An 18722-nucleotide genomic window follows, 5' to 3' on the forward strand; every position below is an offset into this window, starting at 1 on the left:
AAGGGACCAATAGCAAGTGCGGGCGGTGTGTTTGAAAGCGAGGCCAAAGAGGGTGGGAGCGCGTGCTGCTGGGAGTTGTTTGGAGGTCGGCGGCACGGGGCTGAAGGCCTGCAGGCAGAGCGATCATGTCGCACAAACAAATTTACTATTCGGACAAATACGACGACGAGGAGTTCGAGTACCGGTTAGTCTGGGCGAGGGGGCCATAGCGAGGTCGTGAATCTTGACAAATGAGGGCACGAGGAGTTAGCAAACGGGACTGAGGGGTCAGAATAGGCGCATGCGCGGGAGATTAACAGGGTGGGTGTGCTAGTTTAAAAGTCTAAAAAGCGCATGCGCGAAAGGTGGAAGGCGATTGTAAAATAAAGCGGTCGCGACTTTGGAGTCAGCCTCTGTTTTGAGGTGGCGTGGTCAGAGTGCTGACCACTTTCACCCTTGCGGGTTTCTCTCAACTTTGGGGGCAATTTCAACTTGCCTTCTGGGGACTGCATGTGTAATCTTATAGAGCCTATTGGGAGAAGGTGGTAAAAGCGGAGCTGGAATTTTCCTAGCGTCTTTAAAGCGTGTGGAGTTCTGAATAAGCTTGAGTATTGTTTATTCATGGGGGGGGAGGGGCGTACTTGTCTGGCTTGTTTGAAGAAGGGGGCTGCTTGGAAGTAGAGTGGAATAAAATTGGCCAAGAACATTAAGAAAAGATTTAATATGGGCCCAATAGATAGATACCCTTCAAATGTTTGAAGGGCATCTATTTAGGAAACAGTTATGGAGTGCTTACTGGTTTCAGGTGTTCTGCTAAAGTGCGAGCCTATGCTGTTCACAAACTTAAAAAAAATCTGTGGAAGATACAGACTGCAGAAAGGTGATATGTGCTATGCTACAGCTATGTACAGGGTGTAACGGGAGCACATAAGACTTACCAAAGAAGAGGGAGGTTTGGGGAAAGCTTCCTAGAGGATACTGTCTGAGATGAGACTCTGAAAAAACAAGTAGGAAGGAAAAACCGCCTCTTGACTGATACTGTTTAGAAGATACTGGATAGCCATCTGCCAAGGATATGAAGAAGGAATCCCTGTACTGGATGCAGCGTTTGGATTTGATAAATTTTAAGTCCATAATATATAATATTTCTAGATTGGAAAATGAGTGAAGACAAAGACGACATCTACAAATGTTGGCATTACACTAATCTGTTTTAATTGTAATACAACTTCCTAGTTTGCATCTTGTCTCCTGAATTAGAGAACATAAAATGGAAACTTGCTTTTCTTCAGTCTCTTCAAGCAGCCTAGTTCAGGGCTTTGGGCACTCAATGTGTACTGATAGATACACAACCATCATTATGCCAAGACAATGTCAGACTCTTCTTGGACCCAATTAACTTTCTTTCTCTTATCTGTTTTCTTCTACATCTAAGCTAAGCTAACTAAAACTATATGCTTATAGCATTTGCAGGGCTGGGGATAAATCATTAGTTTTACTCCCTAAAAGATGTAACTCTTAGCTTGTTAGTGGCATTTTGTTTAAGAGGAGGTTTTTTGTCTATGTATTGAAGCCAGATTTTGTGCTAGTGGCCTATTAGAATGTAGGCTATTTCAGACATTTATACTAGAATCATTTCTTTGGGGGGGGGAAACCCTGTGATACTAGCACAGAGGGAGCATTTAGTATATTTTCATTGAACATGATGAAGTCTGTGTTAGTCTGATTCAAGTAAGAGTAATAATTTCTCTGCCATGAAGAGAGACTTATTCTTGGTTAGGAAAGCATGGAATTTCCTAAAAGAAGTCTCATGGCACATCCTTTCAGAGTTAGGAAAATGAGATTGATAGATTTTAAAGGGTAAGATGTCTTCATTTCATCCTTTGTGATACTTCTTCCACTCCATAATAAACCTATCCTCTTCACAAAATAACTTCTCTTCCTTCCTTAACAATCCTGTTTAAAACCCACTTCTAATTATTAACACTGTGTGCTCTGTGGGGCTCCCACTATACTATGGATAATCAACTAGAAGACTGTAAGGTCCATGAAGCCAAAGAAAATGTATATCGAGAGTGCCTGGAACTTAGATGCTTATTCACTGGAATTATTCATTAATCTGTACTTTTTAATATACACTTGTGAGATTCACATAACTTGGCCTGTATTTCTAGCTGCCTCTACCCCACAAAAAGATTATATGAACTCCCTGACAACAAAAACTGGTTTCTTTTTCTTTCCTTTCTCGGCTTTGTATACAGGCACTTGTCTAACAAACTGTAACCAGTACTGACACAAATTCTCCACCTCCCCCTTTCTGTTACAGGCATGTCATGTTGCCCAAGGACATAGCCAAGCTGGTCCCTAAAACCCATCTGATGTCTGAATCTGAATGGAGGAATCTTGGTGTTCAGCAGAGTCAGGGATGGGTCCATTATATGATCCATGAACCAGGTCAGTGCAATGGCTAAAAGCAGCCATATATGACTGCTACAGTAAGGGAATGAAGGAATAAGATTGTGTAACCCAAAGAAATAAGGGAAGTGGGGTGTGCAGTTTACTAGTTCTTTCCCCCACCAGCCATCTGAAGAAAAACTGGAGTATCAAAAATAAGACTAAAGTGTCTGGGAAGTTGAGACAACCTATCGCTGAAAAACCTCCTTTAATGTTTAATTCAGTGGGTACTCTTTTTTTTTTTTTAAGATGACCGGTAAGGGGATCTTAACCCTTTACTTGGTGTTGTCAGTACCATGCTCTCCCAAGTGAGCTAACCGGCCATCCCTATATAGAGATCTGAACCTGTGGCCTTGGTGTTCTCAGCACCACACTCTCCCAAGTGAGACATGGGCCAGCCCAGTGGGTACTCTTTTTTTTTTTTTAAGATGACCGGAAAGGGGCTTTTAACCCTTTACTTGGAGTTGTCAGTACCATGCTCTCCCAAGTGAGCTAACCGGCCATCCCTATATAGAGATCTGAACCTGTGGCCTTGGTGTTCTCAGCACCACACTCTCCCAAGTGAGACATGGGCCAGCCCAGTGGGTACTCTTTTTAAGGTCACATATACCCTGGTTATGGCTCCTGCTTCATTCTCCATAAGAAAGCAAATTCTCAGACCTGTTCTAAATAAGCCAAGGAAAGTTTCTTTTTGTTTTGTTTTTTTTGTGGCTGGCTGATATGGTATTCAAACCCTTGACCTTGGTGTTATCAGCACCACACTCTAAGCAACTGAACTAACCGGCCATCCCAAAAGTATATTTCTTGATAAGACACCAGACACCCAGCTGCCAGGCAACACTAATAAAGGACACCCCAGGGCTGTACAAACATAGCAAGAGAACTGATATTAACAATTCTGTACTTGGCAGACAGACCAGACTTCTGGGTCTGCTTCTAAGGCCATATGCTTAAATCTTAATTTAGTTATAAAGATCTGAATGGGGCTGACCCCATGGCGCACTCGGGAGAGTGCAGCACTGGGAGCGCAGCGGCGCTCCCGCCGTGGGTTCGGATCCTATATAGGGATGGCTGGTGCGCTCACTGGCTGAGTGCAGTGTGGGCGACACCAAGCCAAGGGTTGCGATCCCCTTACCGGTCACAGAAAGGACAAAAAAAATTTAAAAATAAAATAAAAATAAAGATCTGAATGGGTGATAGCTGGGAGGTGGTCGTGGAATACACTATAGGTTGTGCATAGAATGGTGTATTTGTCTCTTAGATTTCACTTGCTCTTTCAGAACCTCATATCTTGCTGTTCCGACGACCTCTACCCAAGAAGCCAAAGAAATGAAGCTGGCAAGCTCCTTTTCAGCCTCAAGCTTTACACAGCTGTCCTTACTTTCTAACATCTTTCTGATAATATTATGTTGCTTTCTTGTTTCTCACTTTGATATTTAAAGGATGTTCAGTACACTGTTTGAATGTACTGGTAACTGCTTTGCTTCTTGAGCAGAGCTGACACCACAACAGTCCAGCCAGATGAGGTCTCTGTGGGTCACAGCCTCAGCTGAGTGTGACCCCAGGAGCCACAGTGAGCTCTGTATCCAGCAGAACACACTTGGCAGATGGAGGAAGCATCTGAGAATAAGACCATGGCTGTTAAAGGATTATGTAAACTTGCTGTTTTGTTTTTTCCTGCTGGGTGTTGTATGTATGGTGACTTGTGGATTTATGTTTCAATGTATTGGAAACTTTCCATTTTATTCAAGAAATCTGTTCTGTGTTAAAAGCCTTGATTAAAGAGGAATTTTTATAATCTAATTCTGAAATTGTTTTTTCCTCTACTCTCAGGGTGAGCATCATATTCAATACCATGGTTCTAATTATATGCCCTTCAGTTTGATAGTGAAGTTCAGCTCTTTGCTGATAATGAGGTTTATTTGAACATTAAAGTAACTGGTTTTTAATCTACTTTAAGCAAACTTGCTGTCAAACATCTACTGAAATATATTTCTCTCAACCAGCCTGAGGTAGAGGTTATATAGAGACAACCTTGTCTTATCAAAACAAATGAACAGTTTCCTACAGTCAGGAGTGCTGCTTTTAACATAGTTCCGATATTTGAAGGGGACACAACGTAAAGGGAGGAGGCTGTCAGCCAGAGGCTCATTTGTTCCAAGTCCTACCTGAGACTAAGGCACACCTATGACTTATTCACTGTGCCCACTCATTGAGGGGTGTTTTCAGTGTTCCCAACTTTGGTTGAACATTGGAATCAGCTGGGGAGCTTTCCAAGTGCTGCTGCCTGTGTCATTCCTAGAGATTCTGACTTAATTGGTCTCAGGTGTGGACTGGAAGTGGGGATTTCAAGCACTCTTAGCAAGTAGTTACTGCACTGAGCCTTGAGGAAACAGGTGTAAACTATAGCTGTTTAAGGGCATTTTACCAAATAATAGCTTACCCTGTAATTTCCCTCATTTAGTATTATGTTTTAATCTTTTTCCTGTCTTCCATCCATTTATTCCTAAAATAGTGTCATCCCTGGACCAGAGGCATCAACATTACCTGGAAAGTAGTTAGAAATGCAAATTCTGGGCCGGCCTGTGGCTCACTCGGGAGAGTGCGGTGCTGATAACACCAAGGCCACGGGTTCAGTTAGAAATGCAAATTCTGGGCCGGCCTGTGGCTCACTCGGGAGAGTGCGGTGCTGATAACACCAAGGCCACGGGTTCAGATCCTATATAGGGATGGCCGGTTAGCTCAGTGGTTGAGCATGGTGGTGACAACGCCAAGCCAAGGGTTAAGATCCCCTTACCGGTCATCTTTAAAAAAAAGAAAGAAACGCAAATTCTTGGGCTCCACCCTAGACCTACTGAATCCTAAACTAATTGAGCCCAGGAATGTTTTAACAAGCTCCGCAATTAACTCTACTGTGGGCTTAAGCTTGAACCACTAGTAAAGGATTGGAAAAGTGTTGATGTTTTGGGAGGGAGTCAGATATGACCTTTATTACTAATAAAGATATTGGATCATATGACTTATGTCATCAGGCAAGTGGGATTTTTCTTTTGCCTTTTAAGAGCTGATTTAATTTTTTTTAACTGAAAAAAACCACGGCTTATTTGAGAAAGAACGGTCTAGAAGCATGGCTCTACCATTTACTGTAGTGTTCTGTGGTTGCATGGCATCCCTTCACCTTCCTGAGCCTGTTCCCCATCTGTAAAATTGGCATAATATCTACCTTACAGGGTTTTTGAACAGTAAAATGAAACCAGTCCTCCAAAAGATGAATTTTAGACCCTTACTATTCAAACAGTAGTCCACCCACAAGCAGCAGCAGCAGCATTTGGGAGATGGTCGAATGCAGGGCTCAGAATGCACCCAATAGGGCCGGCCCGTGGCTCACTTGGGAGAGTGCGGTGCTGATAACACCAGGGCCACGGGTTCGGATCCCTATATAGGGATGGCCGGTTGGCTTACTTGGGAGAGCGTGGTCCTGACAACAACAAGTCAAGGGTTAAGATCCCCTTACCGGTCATCTTTAAAAAAAAAAATATATATATATATATATATATATATATGCACCCAAACCTACTGAATCAGATTCTGCATATTAAAAAGATCCGCAGAAGAAAATTTTTTAAGAAACACTTTTAGACCAAAGGTAACTGAAAATGGGAGTAAGCTAGGATGACGTGAGAATCCAAAGTGGACACACAAGGCATTCCCTACTCACTGCCTCATTTGTACCTACAAGACCAATAACTGAAAGAAGTAATGTTTGAATTAAGTACCGTTTGGAGCAAGGTGGAGAGATAGAGGATTTTAGACCTTTTCCTGGCAAAGATGTTTAGGTAATCGTTTATGCTAGAGACAAATGAAGGTTCCACATACTAAAAGCTCACCTTCAATATCCTCCTACCCCACAGGCAAAGCTGATAATCATTCTCGGTGTCCCTCCAACTTCCTTCTGCTACGAAGTAAAATCCCTTCTTACGCCAGTACCACCCCCCAACAACCCTGAGCCAAGAATTAATCATGGTTAATGAAAAGAAATAGCATGTGTATACAAGAATTTGAATACAGGACGGAGGTTAGAGTCAAGCTCCCTTTTACCTCCAGCACCAGAAGGGAGCACCCCAAAGCCCTCCGAGTATCTCCAACCATAGCTCCTGTAGCGCCCCAAACCCCCTAGGTCCCGCCCCCCATGGGCTGAGGACCGGTCTCCACATTTCCGGGAGAGGCGTGACCACGTTGCTGTCGCCGATAACTACCCAGCACTGCTCCCGCTCTCTGACTAAAGTCCGAGAGCGATAGTAGAGTACACCAATGGGATCCTTGGAGGAGTCTAAGCGACAGCTAAAATGACCAATCAATATGAGTTAGGTGTGAGTAAGGTGGGACTTTGAGTACGGAAGCTGCCCCGGGACGTGAGGAAAGGAAAGGGAAAGACCTGGTGAGAGGGCAAAATAGGCAGGTGAGAGCCTAGAAGAGCTCAATAGTCCGAAGCCTGGTGGGACGAGAGGGGAATCCAAGCTAGAAAGGGTGCAGAAGGCTGCAGGAGACGTCGACTGGGTTCTGGTCGGGGGTGGAGAGAGGGGCCATTTAAAGGGTCCAAGCCCAAGATAAGGTAAACATTTAAAGGGGCAGATGCCCCGAGGACAAGAGATATTTAAAGGTACAGATGCCCAATATAGAGCAGACACTTGAGGAGACCGGCTCAGCAGACAGAAGACATTTGAAGTGGTAGGTTCTCGTGAGAGCAGAACTGGAGTCAAGCTTAGAAGACATTTAAAGGAACATGGGTTGGGGTTTGAGAACACATTTTTAAAGAGCCGGGAATAAAGAAGTCGCTTGTCAAGGGTCTGGTTAGAAACGACTGAGGGTCTTCCTCTAAAGAGGAACGTGCACTCCTGCTCTCCCGCATTGTCCTTTCTGGCTCCTCCAGGTTTCCTCGACCCCGGACCTCCTGTTCCCAGGATACTGCCCCCAGTGCCCTATAGACCTGGCGGGACCCCCGTACTTGCGACCCCTATTTGGGGGTCTGGGTGGCTACTGGAGGGCCTTGCAGAGGGGCAGAGAAGGCAGGACCATGGCATCTAGGGCCTCTGAACTTCCCCCGGGGCGCAGCGTGACGGCGGGCATCATCATTGTTGGAGATGAGATCCTCAAGGTGTGTCTGGGAAAGAAGAGGGAGGAGGGTGGGGCGTTCTTTTGTCCTTAAGGGCCTGCTCCACATCCTGTTAAGGGAGGTGAACCAGGATGGGAACCCCCTTGCTGCAGTAACATCCTCGAGTGAGTCCAACCTTGGAGGAAAGGTGACCCTTCTTCTTTCAATTACTCTGTTGAAAACTTGTACCAAATTCCCTACAATTTGCCAAGCAGTATGGTAGGGGGTGGAGGGGCTACACAGCAATGACAGGAAGTCCAGTGAGCAGAGGAAGTACAGGTGCATGTATTATATATTTTAAGTTATATCCAGCCTGTTTGGAAATGATTGAAGGCACTCAGCAGAGTGGGTAAGCGAGCTAGAAGGAAAGTACTAGAAGGGATGAATCCCTTCTGAATGATCATGGAAGTCTTACTAGAGGACATGGCATGCATCTGGTTTGTAATAGTAATATTTTTTGAGTGCTTACTAGGGCCTGGCAATGTGCTTATTACATCACATATGTGATTTTACTAATCCTCACAACAACCCCACGAAGTTGGTACTTTTATTTTATAAATCTCATTTAATAGATGATGAAACTGAGGCTCAGAGAGGTTGAAAAACTTGCCCAAGGTTACATACCTAGGAAGTGGTAGAGATAGGATTCCAGCCTGATTCTCCTTTACTCCAGAACACAAACTCTTAACCACTAAACCCTCTGTAAAGAAGTAGAAAAAGATGGGGCTGGAAAAGAAGATTGGATACACAATACAGAGAACCTCAAATACGATGCGAAGGAATTTGAACTTTATTCTGTATACAGTTGGAAACAACCAATGGCTTTTGAGCCCAAGAGTGATGCAATCACAGTGACACATTGGGAAGGTTACTCGGGAGACAAAGAGCAGAGCACTGTGGCTGGAGACTGGGAGCCTGGCCAGGAGGCTGTCACCATTGTCCGGGTGAAATGTGCCAAGGGCCTGCTTGGTGGCAGTGGGGACAGAGAGAAGACAGCAGACGGGAAGGCAGTTCAGAAGTAGAGCTGACAGCGGGCCGGCCTGTGGCTCACTCGGTAGAGTGCGGTGCTGATAACACCAAGGCCATGGGTTCGGATCCCATATAGGGATGGCCGGTTCGCTCACTGGCTGAGCGTGGTGCTGACAACACCAAGTCGAGGGTTAAAATCCCCTTACCGGTCATCTTTTTAGAAAAAAAAAAAAAAAAGAAGTAGAGTTGACAGGATGAAGGGCCTGACTGGCTGTGCTCAGTGTCTGGGGGTGCGATTGACCAAAGTGACAACAGCCAGGGCTACAGAGAGGCTGCCCAACAAGCTCTTGGAGCCAGAGGACTGAAATTGTCAGGATTGGTGAGGAAGTGTGTGAGTTGTCCACATAGAATTGATCACTGAATCCATAAACATAGGTGAGGTCAGGGTCAAAGTGCACAGAAGGAGGCCCAAGGTGAATCACATTATCCCTGACTCCATTCAAATGGATTTTCCCACTCTTGTGCCCAGTCCTGGCTCCTGGGCAGCCTGCTGTGGTCCCCCAAAGAGCACCCATCATCAGGCAGATAGAACTATCACCCCACCCCCTCTGCCCTTCATTCCCACTGTATTGACAATCTCATTCTCCACCCCCCCAACCCCCAGGGACACACTCAGGACACCAACACCTACTTTCTGTGCCGGACATTGCGCTCCCTGGGAGTCCAGGTTTGCCGAGTCTCTGTTGTACCTGATGAGGTAGCCACCATTGCAGCTGAGATCACCTCCTTCTCCAGCCGCTTCACCCATGTCCTCACGTCAGGGGGCATCGGCCCCACTCATGATGATGTGACGTTTGAGGCAGTGGCACAGGCCTTTGGGGATGAGCTCAAGCCACACCCTGAGCTGGAAGCAGCCATCAAAGCCCTAGGAGGGGAGGGCTGGGAGAAGCTGTCGCTGGTACCCTCCTCTGCCCGCCTGCATTATGGCACAGATCCTCGCACTGGCCGCCCCTTCAGATTCCCTCTCGTCTCCGTCCGAAATGTCTACCTCTTCCCAGGCATTCCAGAGCTGCTGCGGCGGGTGCTGGAGGGGCTGAAGGGACTGTTCCAAAACACAGCTGTTCAGTTCCACTTGAGGGAGCTGTATGTGGCTGCCGCCGAGGCCTCTATTGCCCCTATCCTGGCTGAAGCCCAGGCCCACTTTGGGCGTAGACTTGGCCTGGGTTCCTACCCTGACTGGGGCAACAACTACTATCAGGTGAAGTTGACTCTAGACTCAGAGGAAGAAGGGCCCCTGGAAGAATGCCTGGCCTACCTGACTGCTCGTCTGCCCCAGGGATCCCTGGTCCCTTACATGCCCAACGCTGTGGAGCAGGCCAGTGAGGCTGTATACAAACTCACTGAATCAGGTAGGGGACTACTGGGGGAGGGGTAACATGCACCAGGCCATTGGGGCCACTGTAGGTCTCAGTAATGCAGGGGCCATTGGGGACTTCCTGCAAATCTCAAAGAAAGTGGAAGATAGCTCCTGTTGATTCACTCATTCTTCCAGTAAATATTGATTGAGTACCTACTTTCACCAGCACTGTGCTAGGTGTTGGGGATATAGCTCAACATGACAAATGTATGCCCTGCTGTTACGGACCAGTGGTTTAACACAAAAGGTAGATGTTAAACAGGTTATCATGCATGAAAAGTGAGTGATGAAGGGGACTCTACAGCAGGAAGATCACCCTTGATCTGGGGTAAGAGAAGGCTTCTCTAGTCAAGTGACATATAAGCTGAGTGATAAAGATTTGCTTAGACCAGGAGGTAGGCAAGAGCAAACAGTACAAAAGAGGGCCTGGAAGTAGCATGGGGTTTAGGAGAACAGAAGGAAACCGGAATACCATACCCACCCGCCCCCATTCTAACTCCAGAGGAAAGATACTGAAGCTAAGGTTAGGTGAGGTGTGGCTGAATGGCAGGCAGGGGGCAGACCCTGCAGGGCCTAGTAAACAGCACGAAGGAGTCTGGTCTTTATCCTAGGAACACTGGAAAGATGTTGAAGGGTCTGAGCTGGCCCGGCCCGTGGCTCACTCGGGAGAGTGCGGTGCTGATAACACCAAGGCCCCGGGTTCGGATCCTATATAGGGATGGCCGGTTAGCTTGCTGGCTGAGCGTGGTGCTGACCACACCAAGTCAAGGGTTAAGATCCCCTTACCGGTCATCTTTAAAAAAAAAAAAAGATGTTGAAGGGTTTTAAGCAAAGGCAAAATGTCCCTCACTCCTTTTTGATAGCCATGTGCCTCTGTGTGATGCCCTCTTCTCTGCCTGAATGACAGGGTCTTTGGGGGGAAAGGTGGCAGGCGCCCTACGGACTATTGAGACTGCTTTGGCTCAGTACAGCCTCACCCAACTCTGTGTGGGCTTCAATGGGGGCAAGGACTGCACCGCCCTCCTGCATCTTTTCCATGCAGCTGTGCAGAGGTGAGCTACCCCCTGAGAGGCAAGACCCCAGAGATAACTGATTCCATTCTCCAGTTCCCAATTCCAGAAAGCAGGGAGAAGGGGGGCATGTGGGTGGAGTCTGGGAGGGAGGCAGCCATGGTGACCTCAGTTCCATTCTCCTACCACATTTTTTGAGCATCTGCCACATGCCTGGCCCTGGTATGAATGTGCAGGCCACCATCCCAGACCACAGGGAAGTGACAGTCCTGTTGGGGAGGTGAGATTTACATACCTGAAACAGAGATGTGTGCTGTGATTTGAGAGGTGAGAGATCAGAGTGGGCTTCCCAGAGGAAGTGGGTATGATGGATGGAAAGGATGAAGAAAGTGAAGAACGGGTGGATGCCCACCCCAGGAGCCAAAGAGAACAGTGAACTCTCTAGAGAGCCATTTCCCTGTCCATGCTGGCAAATCTTTGGATTTTTCCCCTCCCCAGGAAATTCCCTGATGGTCCAAACCCCCTCCAGATCCTGTATATCCGAAGCATCTCCCCTTTCCCTGAGCTGGAACAGTTTCTACAGGACACCATCAAGAGGTACTAGAAGGCCTGGTGGTTTGGGTTCCAAGAGGAGCTTGGCAGGGCCCACTCCTGACCTCCACCTCTGTTCCTTCCTAAGGTATAATCTGCAGGTGTTGGAGGCCGAGGGTGACATGAAGCAGGCCCTGGGTGAGCTGCAGGTGCAGCACCCCCAGCTGGAGGCCGTCCTGATGGGCACTCGCCGGACTGACCCTTACTCCTGTAGCCTCTGCCCTTTCAGTCCCACTGACCCAGGCTGGCCTTCGTTCATGCGTATCAACCCGCTGCTGGTAATGGGGAAGAGGTTTTATTGCCTTCAGTCTCATGTACCCTGTCAGTCATTGTACCCTGGCTCCCCTAGTGGGAGGAGGCTATCGCCTGGGGCTTGGACAAAGGGGCCCCATCATCCAAGGGAGGCAGTGCTATTTGTTCATTCATTCTTTTGACCAATTTTTATTGAGCACTAGTTTAGCAGCAGGCATTGTGCTTTCTCCTGTGGAAAGAACAGTGATTTAGACCCGTTCTATCCAATATGATGGCCATTAGCCATTTATTTATACTTAAATTTTAATTAATTAAAATAAAATACAGATTACTAAAAACCACTGAATTTTATATTTTAGAAGGATTTTATGGTATGTGAATTCTATCGCAATTTTAAAAATTAAATACAATTAAAAATTCAGTTCTTCAGTCATACTAGCCACACTTCAAGTAAGTATCATATTAGCGCAGATGTAGAAATTCCCATTGTTGCAGAAAGTACTACTGGACAGCGCTGGCTTAGGCAGATGTGGTCCCTCCCTGTCCTTCCAGAGCTTACACTCCAATGGAGGGCAGATCTGGAACGGAGAGGGGAGAGGATGAAAGCCTTCTCTTCCTTATTGCTTAGCCTACACTGAGCAAGACATACCAGAGAATCAGATATCAAGTCCTCCCTCAGAGGCCAAGGGAGCAGAAGAGTTTTGGATGGGCCCCTTCCCAGGATGGTAAGGGGTAGGTGTGGGAGAGGGGAGTATTTGTGACTATTCTGACTCTGACCTCTCAGGACTGGACCTACAGAGACATCTGGGACTTTCTGCGTCAGTTGTTTGTCCCATACTGTATCCTGTATGACCGAGGGTAAGGGTGTTAGGGGAAAGAGAATGGGTGTGGGAAGGACATGAGGGTGCTAGGATAGGGAGAGCCCACCCCATACCACACTTGCCCTTCATTCTACCTGCTTCAGGTACACGTCGCTGGGGAGTCGGGAGAACACAGTACGGAACCCAGCCCTGAAGTGCCTGAGCCCAGGAGGACACTCCACCTACCGTCCAGCCTACCTACTGGAGAATGAAGATGAGGAGCGGAACTCCCGCATGTGACCTCCACCCCAGGAGGGAGGGAAAGAGGCTGTCCTGGGGTGTAACCTGTTAATAAACTGTGCCTCTCACTGTTGTTCTAGCTGTATCTTCCTGCTCCAGGGAGTTGGGAGAAACAGAGTGGGCCAGACACTGCCAGCTGTGAGCTGGCTGTGCTCACTCTAAGGGGCCCAGGGGTAGAGCAGAACAGGCTAGAAAGGAGCTCTCATCGATGGTTTTCACTGCCAGCCTCATCGGGAGCCCACCAGAGGGGGGGAGCAGGAGTCGTGCCAACCAACTGGGAAAGGGGCAACCAGGCAGGGCACCACCCTGGCTGGAAGAAGGGAAGCTGAGCTGGCCTGGATGCAGAAGATGAAAGATGGAGTGGCCAGGCCCTCCCTCCTACTAACCCCACCCCCCATCCCTGTCCATAGGGGCTGACTCAGCCTGTTCCCAGGCCCAGAACCTTCCCTTTGCTAGACCCTGGGGCTTTTGTCTCTCTAGTCATGAGGCCTGATGGGGGTGGGGACAGTGTTGATAAAAGGCACTAAAGGCAGCTCCCACACCCTTCCTCAGAACTGCTGCCCACATGCAGCCCCGGATACAGCCCCTAGCCCAGGCCCTACCCTTCTCCCTTGGAGGGGCCCTGCAAGATGCTGGGCTCCGGGTGCCTGTCATTAAGATGGGCACAGGGTGGGAGGGCTTGCAGCGGACCCTGAAGGAAATTGCCTATATCCTCCTCTGCTGCTGGTGTATCAAGGAACTGCTGGATTAAAAGCAGCAGATTGCCTCCCCCACACCGGCACTATGACTGGCATCACTCAGGTGGGAAGGGTAGAGCAAACACAGGAGGCATGGCTGCAGCTTCTGTGGCAGAGCCTGCCTCTCAGCTTTCCATTCTCTTCTTTAGCATCCAGCCCAACACCCCTCAAGACTTCTGGGGCCAGCTGTGCTTGACCAAGGATGGGCCAAAAACAACGAGTGAAGAATGAAGTGTAGATCCTGCAAAGTTGTGCCATCTGTCATACCTGCCTCATCTCTGGGCCTCTGTTCCCAGCCCCCACCTCTGGTGGATCTCTGGTGGGCAGAAGGTTGGCTTGCTGGCTCAGACCCCAATAAGACTGCAGCAGGACCTGGTGCTCCTCCACGCTTGGCACAGTGAGCCCACCAGCCCAGATGGTTAATCTTACCATGCCCTCTTAGCATCAGGAATGGGCCACCCCCTAAGATTTCTGTTTGAGAATCACTGAACTATACATATAATAAATAGGCCTTGAGACCAAATGTTCTTTCATTCTTTTTTGTTAGGTTTGGAATTTTTTTTTTTTGGTGGCTGGCCGGTATGGGGATCAAAACCCTTGACCTTGTTGTTAGGAGGCTGTGCTGTAACAAACAGCTAATCTGCCAGCCTGAGACCAAAACTTCTAAAAGTCTAAAGAGGAATTTGAAAAAGTTAGCACTGGAAGGGTCTTGGAGCCAGGGTGCAGACCAGGGAGGGAAGAAACTTGTCCTGGATAGAATCAAGACTGAAAGCCAGGTTTCCTGACTCACTGTTGCCTGAGTTGGGAGGATGGAGAGCAGAAAGGCCAGGTTCCTCCCAACCAGTGGGTACGGAGGGTGGGGTCTTCCTCTGTGAGGCCCTGGGTGTTACGATGGGAACCCAAAGGATCCTGCCCTTTCCCAGATAGAAGACCTGATGTAGGCAGCTTCCTGCCGCTGAAGATCCTGGGGAAAGCACTGAACTGATGCTAGTCCCCACTTCCTGGAGGAAGTAGGGCCCCATGAGCTACAAGAGCTCCTAGCTCACACACAAAGCTATAAAAGAAAGGCAGGGCCTGCCTGTGGCTCACTTTGGAGAGCGTGGTGCTGACAACACCAAGTCAAGGGTTAAGATCCCCTTACCAGTCATCTTTAAAAAAATTTAAAAAGAAAAGAAAGGTACCGGTGTGGGCACACAGGTCCCTCAGGCTTAGTAGAGCGTGCTCTATCAGGACACAAACAGCCAGAATGAGCAGAGTTGACTCCTCCCTTACCCTTGGCAGCCACCAACACGTTTTCCCCGTGGTAGGTACACAGCAGTCATGTATGTCGTCTTGCTCATGCTTACTGCCGTGCCCACCCACAGCCCCCAACAACCTCAGAGCCAGCCAAAGGGCTTGTTCATCATTTCCCTGGGAACCTCATCTAGTATTCCCTGGCCCCTTTTGGGGCCCAGTTATGCGCCCCCCCTCCCACCCCACCGACCCTTTCTCACCTGGAGCATCAGCCTGGAGATGGTGTATGAGGCCCTCTCCCTCCCTCCCTGGGACTACCTCTTCCTCAGCCTTCTTAGCTCCTTCTCCTCTGGGTTCTTTAGGTAAAGGTGATATATGCCTAGAGTAAAGAATTCTAATAGTAAAAACTGTTTCCCAATCTTCCAGATCTCCTCCCAGGAGGTAACCATAATTACCAATGTCTTGGAGAGCATTCCAGAGACAGCCTATGCATAGACTGCATCTTCATTCATTCATTCATTCAACAGATATTATTATTATTATTTTTTTCCTTTTTGTCTTTTTTCGTGACCGGCAACGGATCGCAACCCTCAGTGTCGCACCCGTACCGGACCGGGCCCGGCCCCGGGATCGCAACCCTCGGTGTTGCGCCCGCACCTCGCTCAGCCAGTGAGCGGCCGGTCTGTATGTGGGAACCGAACCCTCGGTGGGAGCGCCACCCTGTAGCAGTGCGCCACCGGGCCGGCCCCAACAGATATTATTGAGCATATACTACATGCCAGTCTGGGTGCTCTGGATACAGCAGTGAACAAAATAGAACCCTGTTCTTATGGAGTTTACAGTCTAGTGGGTGGAGACAGAAGATAAAGTATAATTTTCTTTCTTAAGTATATAGATGTTATTAGGTACTAGGTACTTTGGAGAAAAGAAAAAGTCAGGCTGGGGGGTGGGAGGGGGACAGGTCATGGAGGGCCTAAGTAAGAACTTGAGGTTTTATGCTGAGTGAATGAGGAACTATTGCAGGGTATTGAGCGGGAACTGAGTTTTTATTTAAAAGGCTCACACTGACTGCTGTGTTGAGATAACTTTAGGGGAGCAAGGATAGAATATGAGAGATTTATCAGGGGGTAATAGGCACAATATAGACTAGACATGTTGGTGGCTCAGACAAGGCTTACAGCAATAGCAGTAGTGAGAAGTGGCTGGATTCTGTATATGCTTAATCTTTATAGTTGGCTAATATACTCTACATAGTGTGCTGCACCTTGTTTGTTTTTCCCTTAATATAACTTGTACAGGATTCAAGATTCCACATTACTACATTTAAAGTCTGCCCATTCTTTTTTACAGCAGCATAGTACACTGCAGTACTCCAGCTCAAGATTATTTCCTATTCCTGGCAGCACAGTGACCCTCTTTAGGCATCCACAAAATGCAAGTTACTGCTCTTGCCTGGTCCATTCAGGGCACAGCAGTGACAAGGGGTAAGGTCCTGAAGCCAACCAGAGAGAGGTTAGTGGTGGGAATAGTTACATAATTCACCTTTCCATCTGAATCTGGGGCTCTTCCCTCCCCTTCATAGCCTGCACACTGCTTGTCCAGCTTCAGCCCTTCCCTGACTCAGGTCCTGGCCTCCTGCCTTCTTTTTCTTTCTTAGGCCCCGCTCCCACCAAGCTGGGCAATGCCTGTAGGTGGATCCTGGAGTCTGAGGTCTGGGCACAAGGGCGTTTACCAGGGGAGGGGATGTCTGGCAAAGACCACTGGGGAAGTGGTGGGTGGAGGAAGGTGGAGCCCAGAGCTGTGGCCTGTGGTGTGATGGGTGGTGGGGAGCTGGGGGAGGAAAGAGGAGTAGAGACTGCCAGTGTCCCAAGGAGAGTGTCAGAGCTGGAAAGAGAGCTTTGACAGTGGAAGGACTGAGGAGAGGAATGAGAAGAATAACAAAACCCTTATATACCATTCTAAGACTGCTTTTCACACTACACAGTGCTTTGAGCTTCACAAAAGTCCTCTTCCAAAGTAGGCAAGACAAGGGTAATTATCCCATGTTAATGTGAAAGAAACAGGCAGAAGGAGGTGAAGTTATTTGTCCAAGACGGTACACACAGCACACAGCAGTGGAGTAGTCATTTAGTGAACCCACATTTTCAGATCTCAAATTCAGGGCTTCTCCTAAGTAGCCTGCCTTCCTCTTCTGATCTGGTGTTTAGGGAGATAGGGAGATGGTGCCTCCCAGGAACTTGGGCCAGTCAACCGAAACTGTAGAGGGTACTACCACCCCCATTCTGCATCCATTCCATGCTCTGCCGCTTCTCGCTTCAATCCTAAACTCCCCTCATTCTTGGTTTCTCGGTTCATTTGGGGGTCTCAACTCGCCTAATCCACAAAGGTCTGGAGATCTTTGCCAGCCCACAGGTCCCCACTCCTCTAGAAGGGAAAAGTAAATGTTGCAGCTTCCTTGCAATGTCCTCTCCCCAACTACAGCAACTCAGATTTTGAGTGTCCAAACAACTCTCTTAGGAAATTGCGGGGAGTAGGGATGAGGGTGAAGGGGAGAGTGCCAAGATAGAGAGGGATGGCTGAGACTTCACCTACCCCTCGGCGCCCCGGGGCCCTCTAGTGGCCACAAGGGGAATGGGTGGGGTAGGAATGGAGGAGACAAGGCGGACAAGCTGGAAGTGACCCCCCAAGTACGACAGCAAGAAGATGAGGAGAGGCCTAATATCCAAGATTCCTGGCGGACTATGTCGGATATAGGACCCTCAATGGCGTGTGAGAGGCAAGTGAAGGAGAGGGGTCACAGCAAAGGAGTGGGAGGTACGCAATTAACCTGATATCATAGCAGTGATCTTGGGAGGGTCCCACGTTTTCCCAGCAACACGGAGAGGCAAGAGGCTGGCAGAAAGGTGGCTGTGGGGGCCAGCCCGTGGCTCACTTGGGAGAGTGCGGTGCTGATAACTCCAAGGCCATGGGGTTCGGATACCATATAGGGGTGGCTGGTTAGCTCACTGGTTGAGCGTGGTGCTGACAACACCAAGTCAAGGGTTAAGATCCCCTTACCGGTCATCTTTAAAAAGAAAAAAAGAAAAAGAAAGAAAGGTGGCTGTGGCAATCGTTTCACTGGTGGTGCCAGAGCGCAGACCCCCAAGGGCATATTTGCGTCCTATTTGCCAATGAGCTCTTTCCCCCTCAATAGACATAAGTCCCGCCCCTTTCCTCAGTTACCCTGACTCCAGAATCTCCTCTGGCCTCGGATCGCACCCATTCCTCCAGCCATTCTCTGGCCTCTCAGACCTCTACCCCTCAATATTTTCCATCATTCACCCTCGGCCGTTTACCTACCCCCGCTTCAAAGCAGCGACCCTAACTCCTAGCTGGCTGGGTTCGAGGAGCCGCGAGATCTGCGCCTCCTGGTGGCTGGTTGGAGGGAAGCTGAGAGCAGAGGGGTACTGTTTCGCCTACTCTGGGACGTGGAGTTTTGGAAAATGTTCCCCGGGGCTTCCTGAAGCTAAATTTACCTTCCCCGGCCCTGGGGGGCGCAGAGATCCCGGCGGCGATTAGCTCTGCGCGGCAGCCAACTCCAGCCGAGAGGCCCGGAGTAGGCGCGGAGTTATAAATAGTACCACCCGCAGGTGTGGGGGGAGTCGGCGGGAGGGGGTACCCCTGGCAGCCACGGCCCCTTCAGGTGGGTTGGGCGGTCGCGGTGGGGGCCCTGGGGGGCGGCGGGCGGGGGGGCTGCGGTCTGAGCGCCCCCAGCGGTTTCCTGGGCGGCGGGTTTTTCGAGGGAAGCGGAGGCAGCCGGGTTGGGGGGAGGGAGCTGGAAAGAGGTGG

The 18722-nt window shown here is 48.9% G+C and overlaps 2 protein-coding genes across 3 annotated transcripts; both read left to right on the top strand.

The window, feature by feature from the left end:
- Positions 1–21: 21 nt before the first annotated feature.
- On the top strand, positions 22–4236 carry CKS1B (CDC28 protein kinase regulatory subunit 1B). The gene is made up of 3 exons (XM_008592637.1): positions 22–184; positions 2306–2433; positions 3714–4236. The coding sequence occupies exons 1-3, from the start codon at positions 126–128 to the stop codon at positions 3764–3766; spliced, it is 240 nt and encodes a 79-aa protein (XP_008590859.1). The 5' UTR covers positions 22–125; the 3' UTR covers positions 3767–4236.
- A 3132-nt stretch (positions 4237–7368) lies between these two features.
- Positions 7369–12997, top strand: FLAD1 (flavin adenine dinucleotide synthetase 1). 2 transcript variants are annotated; one of them, XM_008592704.1, is made up of 7 exons: positions 7369–7588; positions 9219–9963; positions 10879–11023; positions 11480–11578; positions 11661–11850; positions 12609–12682; positions 12789–12997. In XM_008592704.1, exons 1-7 carry the CDS (start codon positions 7508–7510, stop codon positions 12922–12924), a joined length of 1470 nt encoding a protein of 489 aa, XP_008590926.1. In that variant the 5' UTR covers positions 7369–7507; the 3' UTR covers positions 12925–12997. The 2 variants fall into 2 exon arrangements, with proteins under 2 accessions (XP_008590926.1, XP_008590919.1); XM_008592697.1 differs by lacking the exons at positions 12609–12682; positions 12789–12997 and adding an exon at positions 12377–12504 and having other exon boundaries at positions 7446–7588.
- The last annotated feature ends 5725 nt before the right edge of the window (positions 12998–18722 follow it).

Source organism: Galeopterus variegatus, unplaced genomic scaffold (genome assembly GCF_000696425.1).
Source record: "Galeopterus variegatus unplaced genomic scaffold, G_variegatus-3.0.2 Scaffold154, whole genome shotgun sequence".
Taxonomy (NCBI): Eukaryota; Metazoa; Chordata; class Mammalia; order Dermoptera; family Cynocephalidae; genus Galeopterus; species Galeopterus variegatus.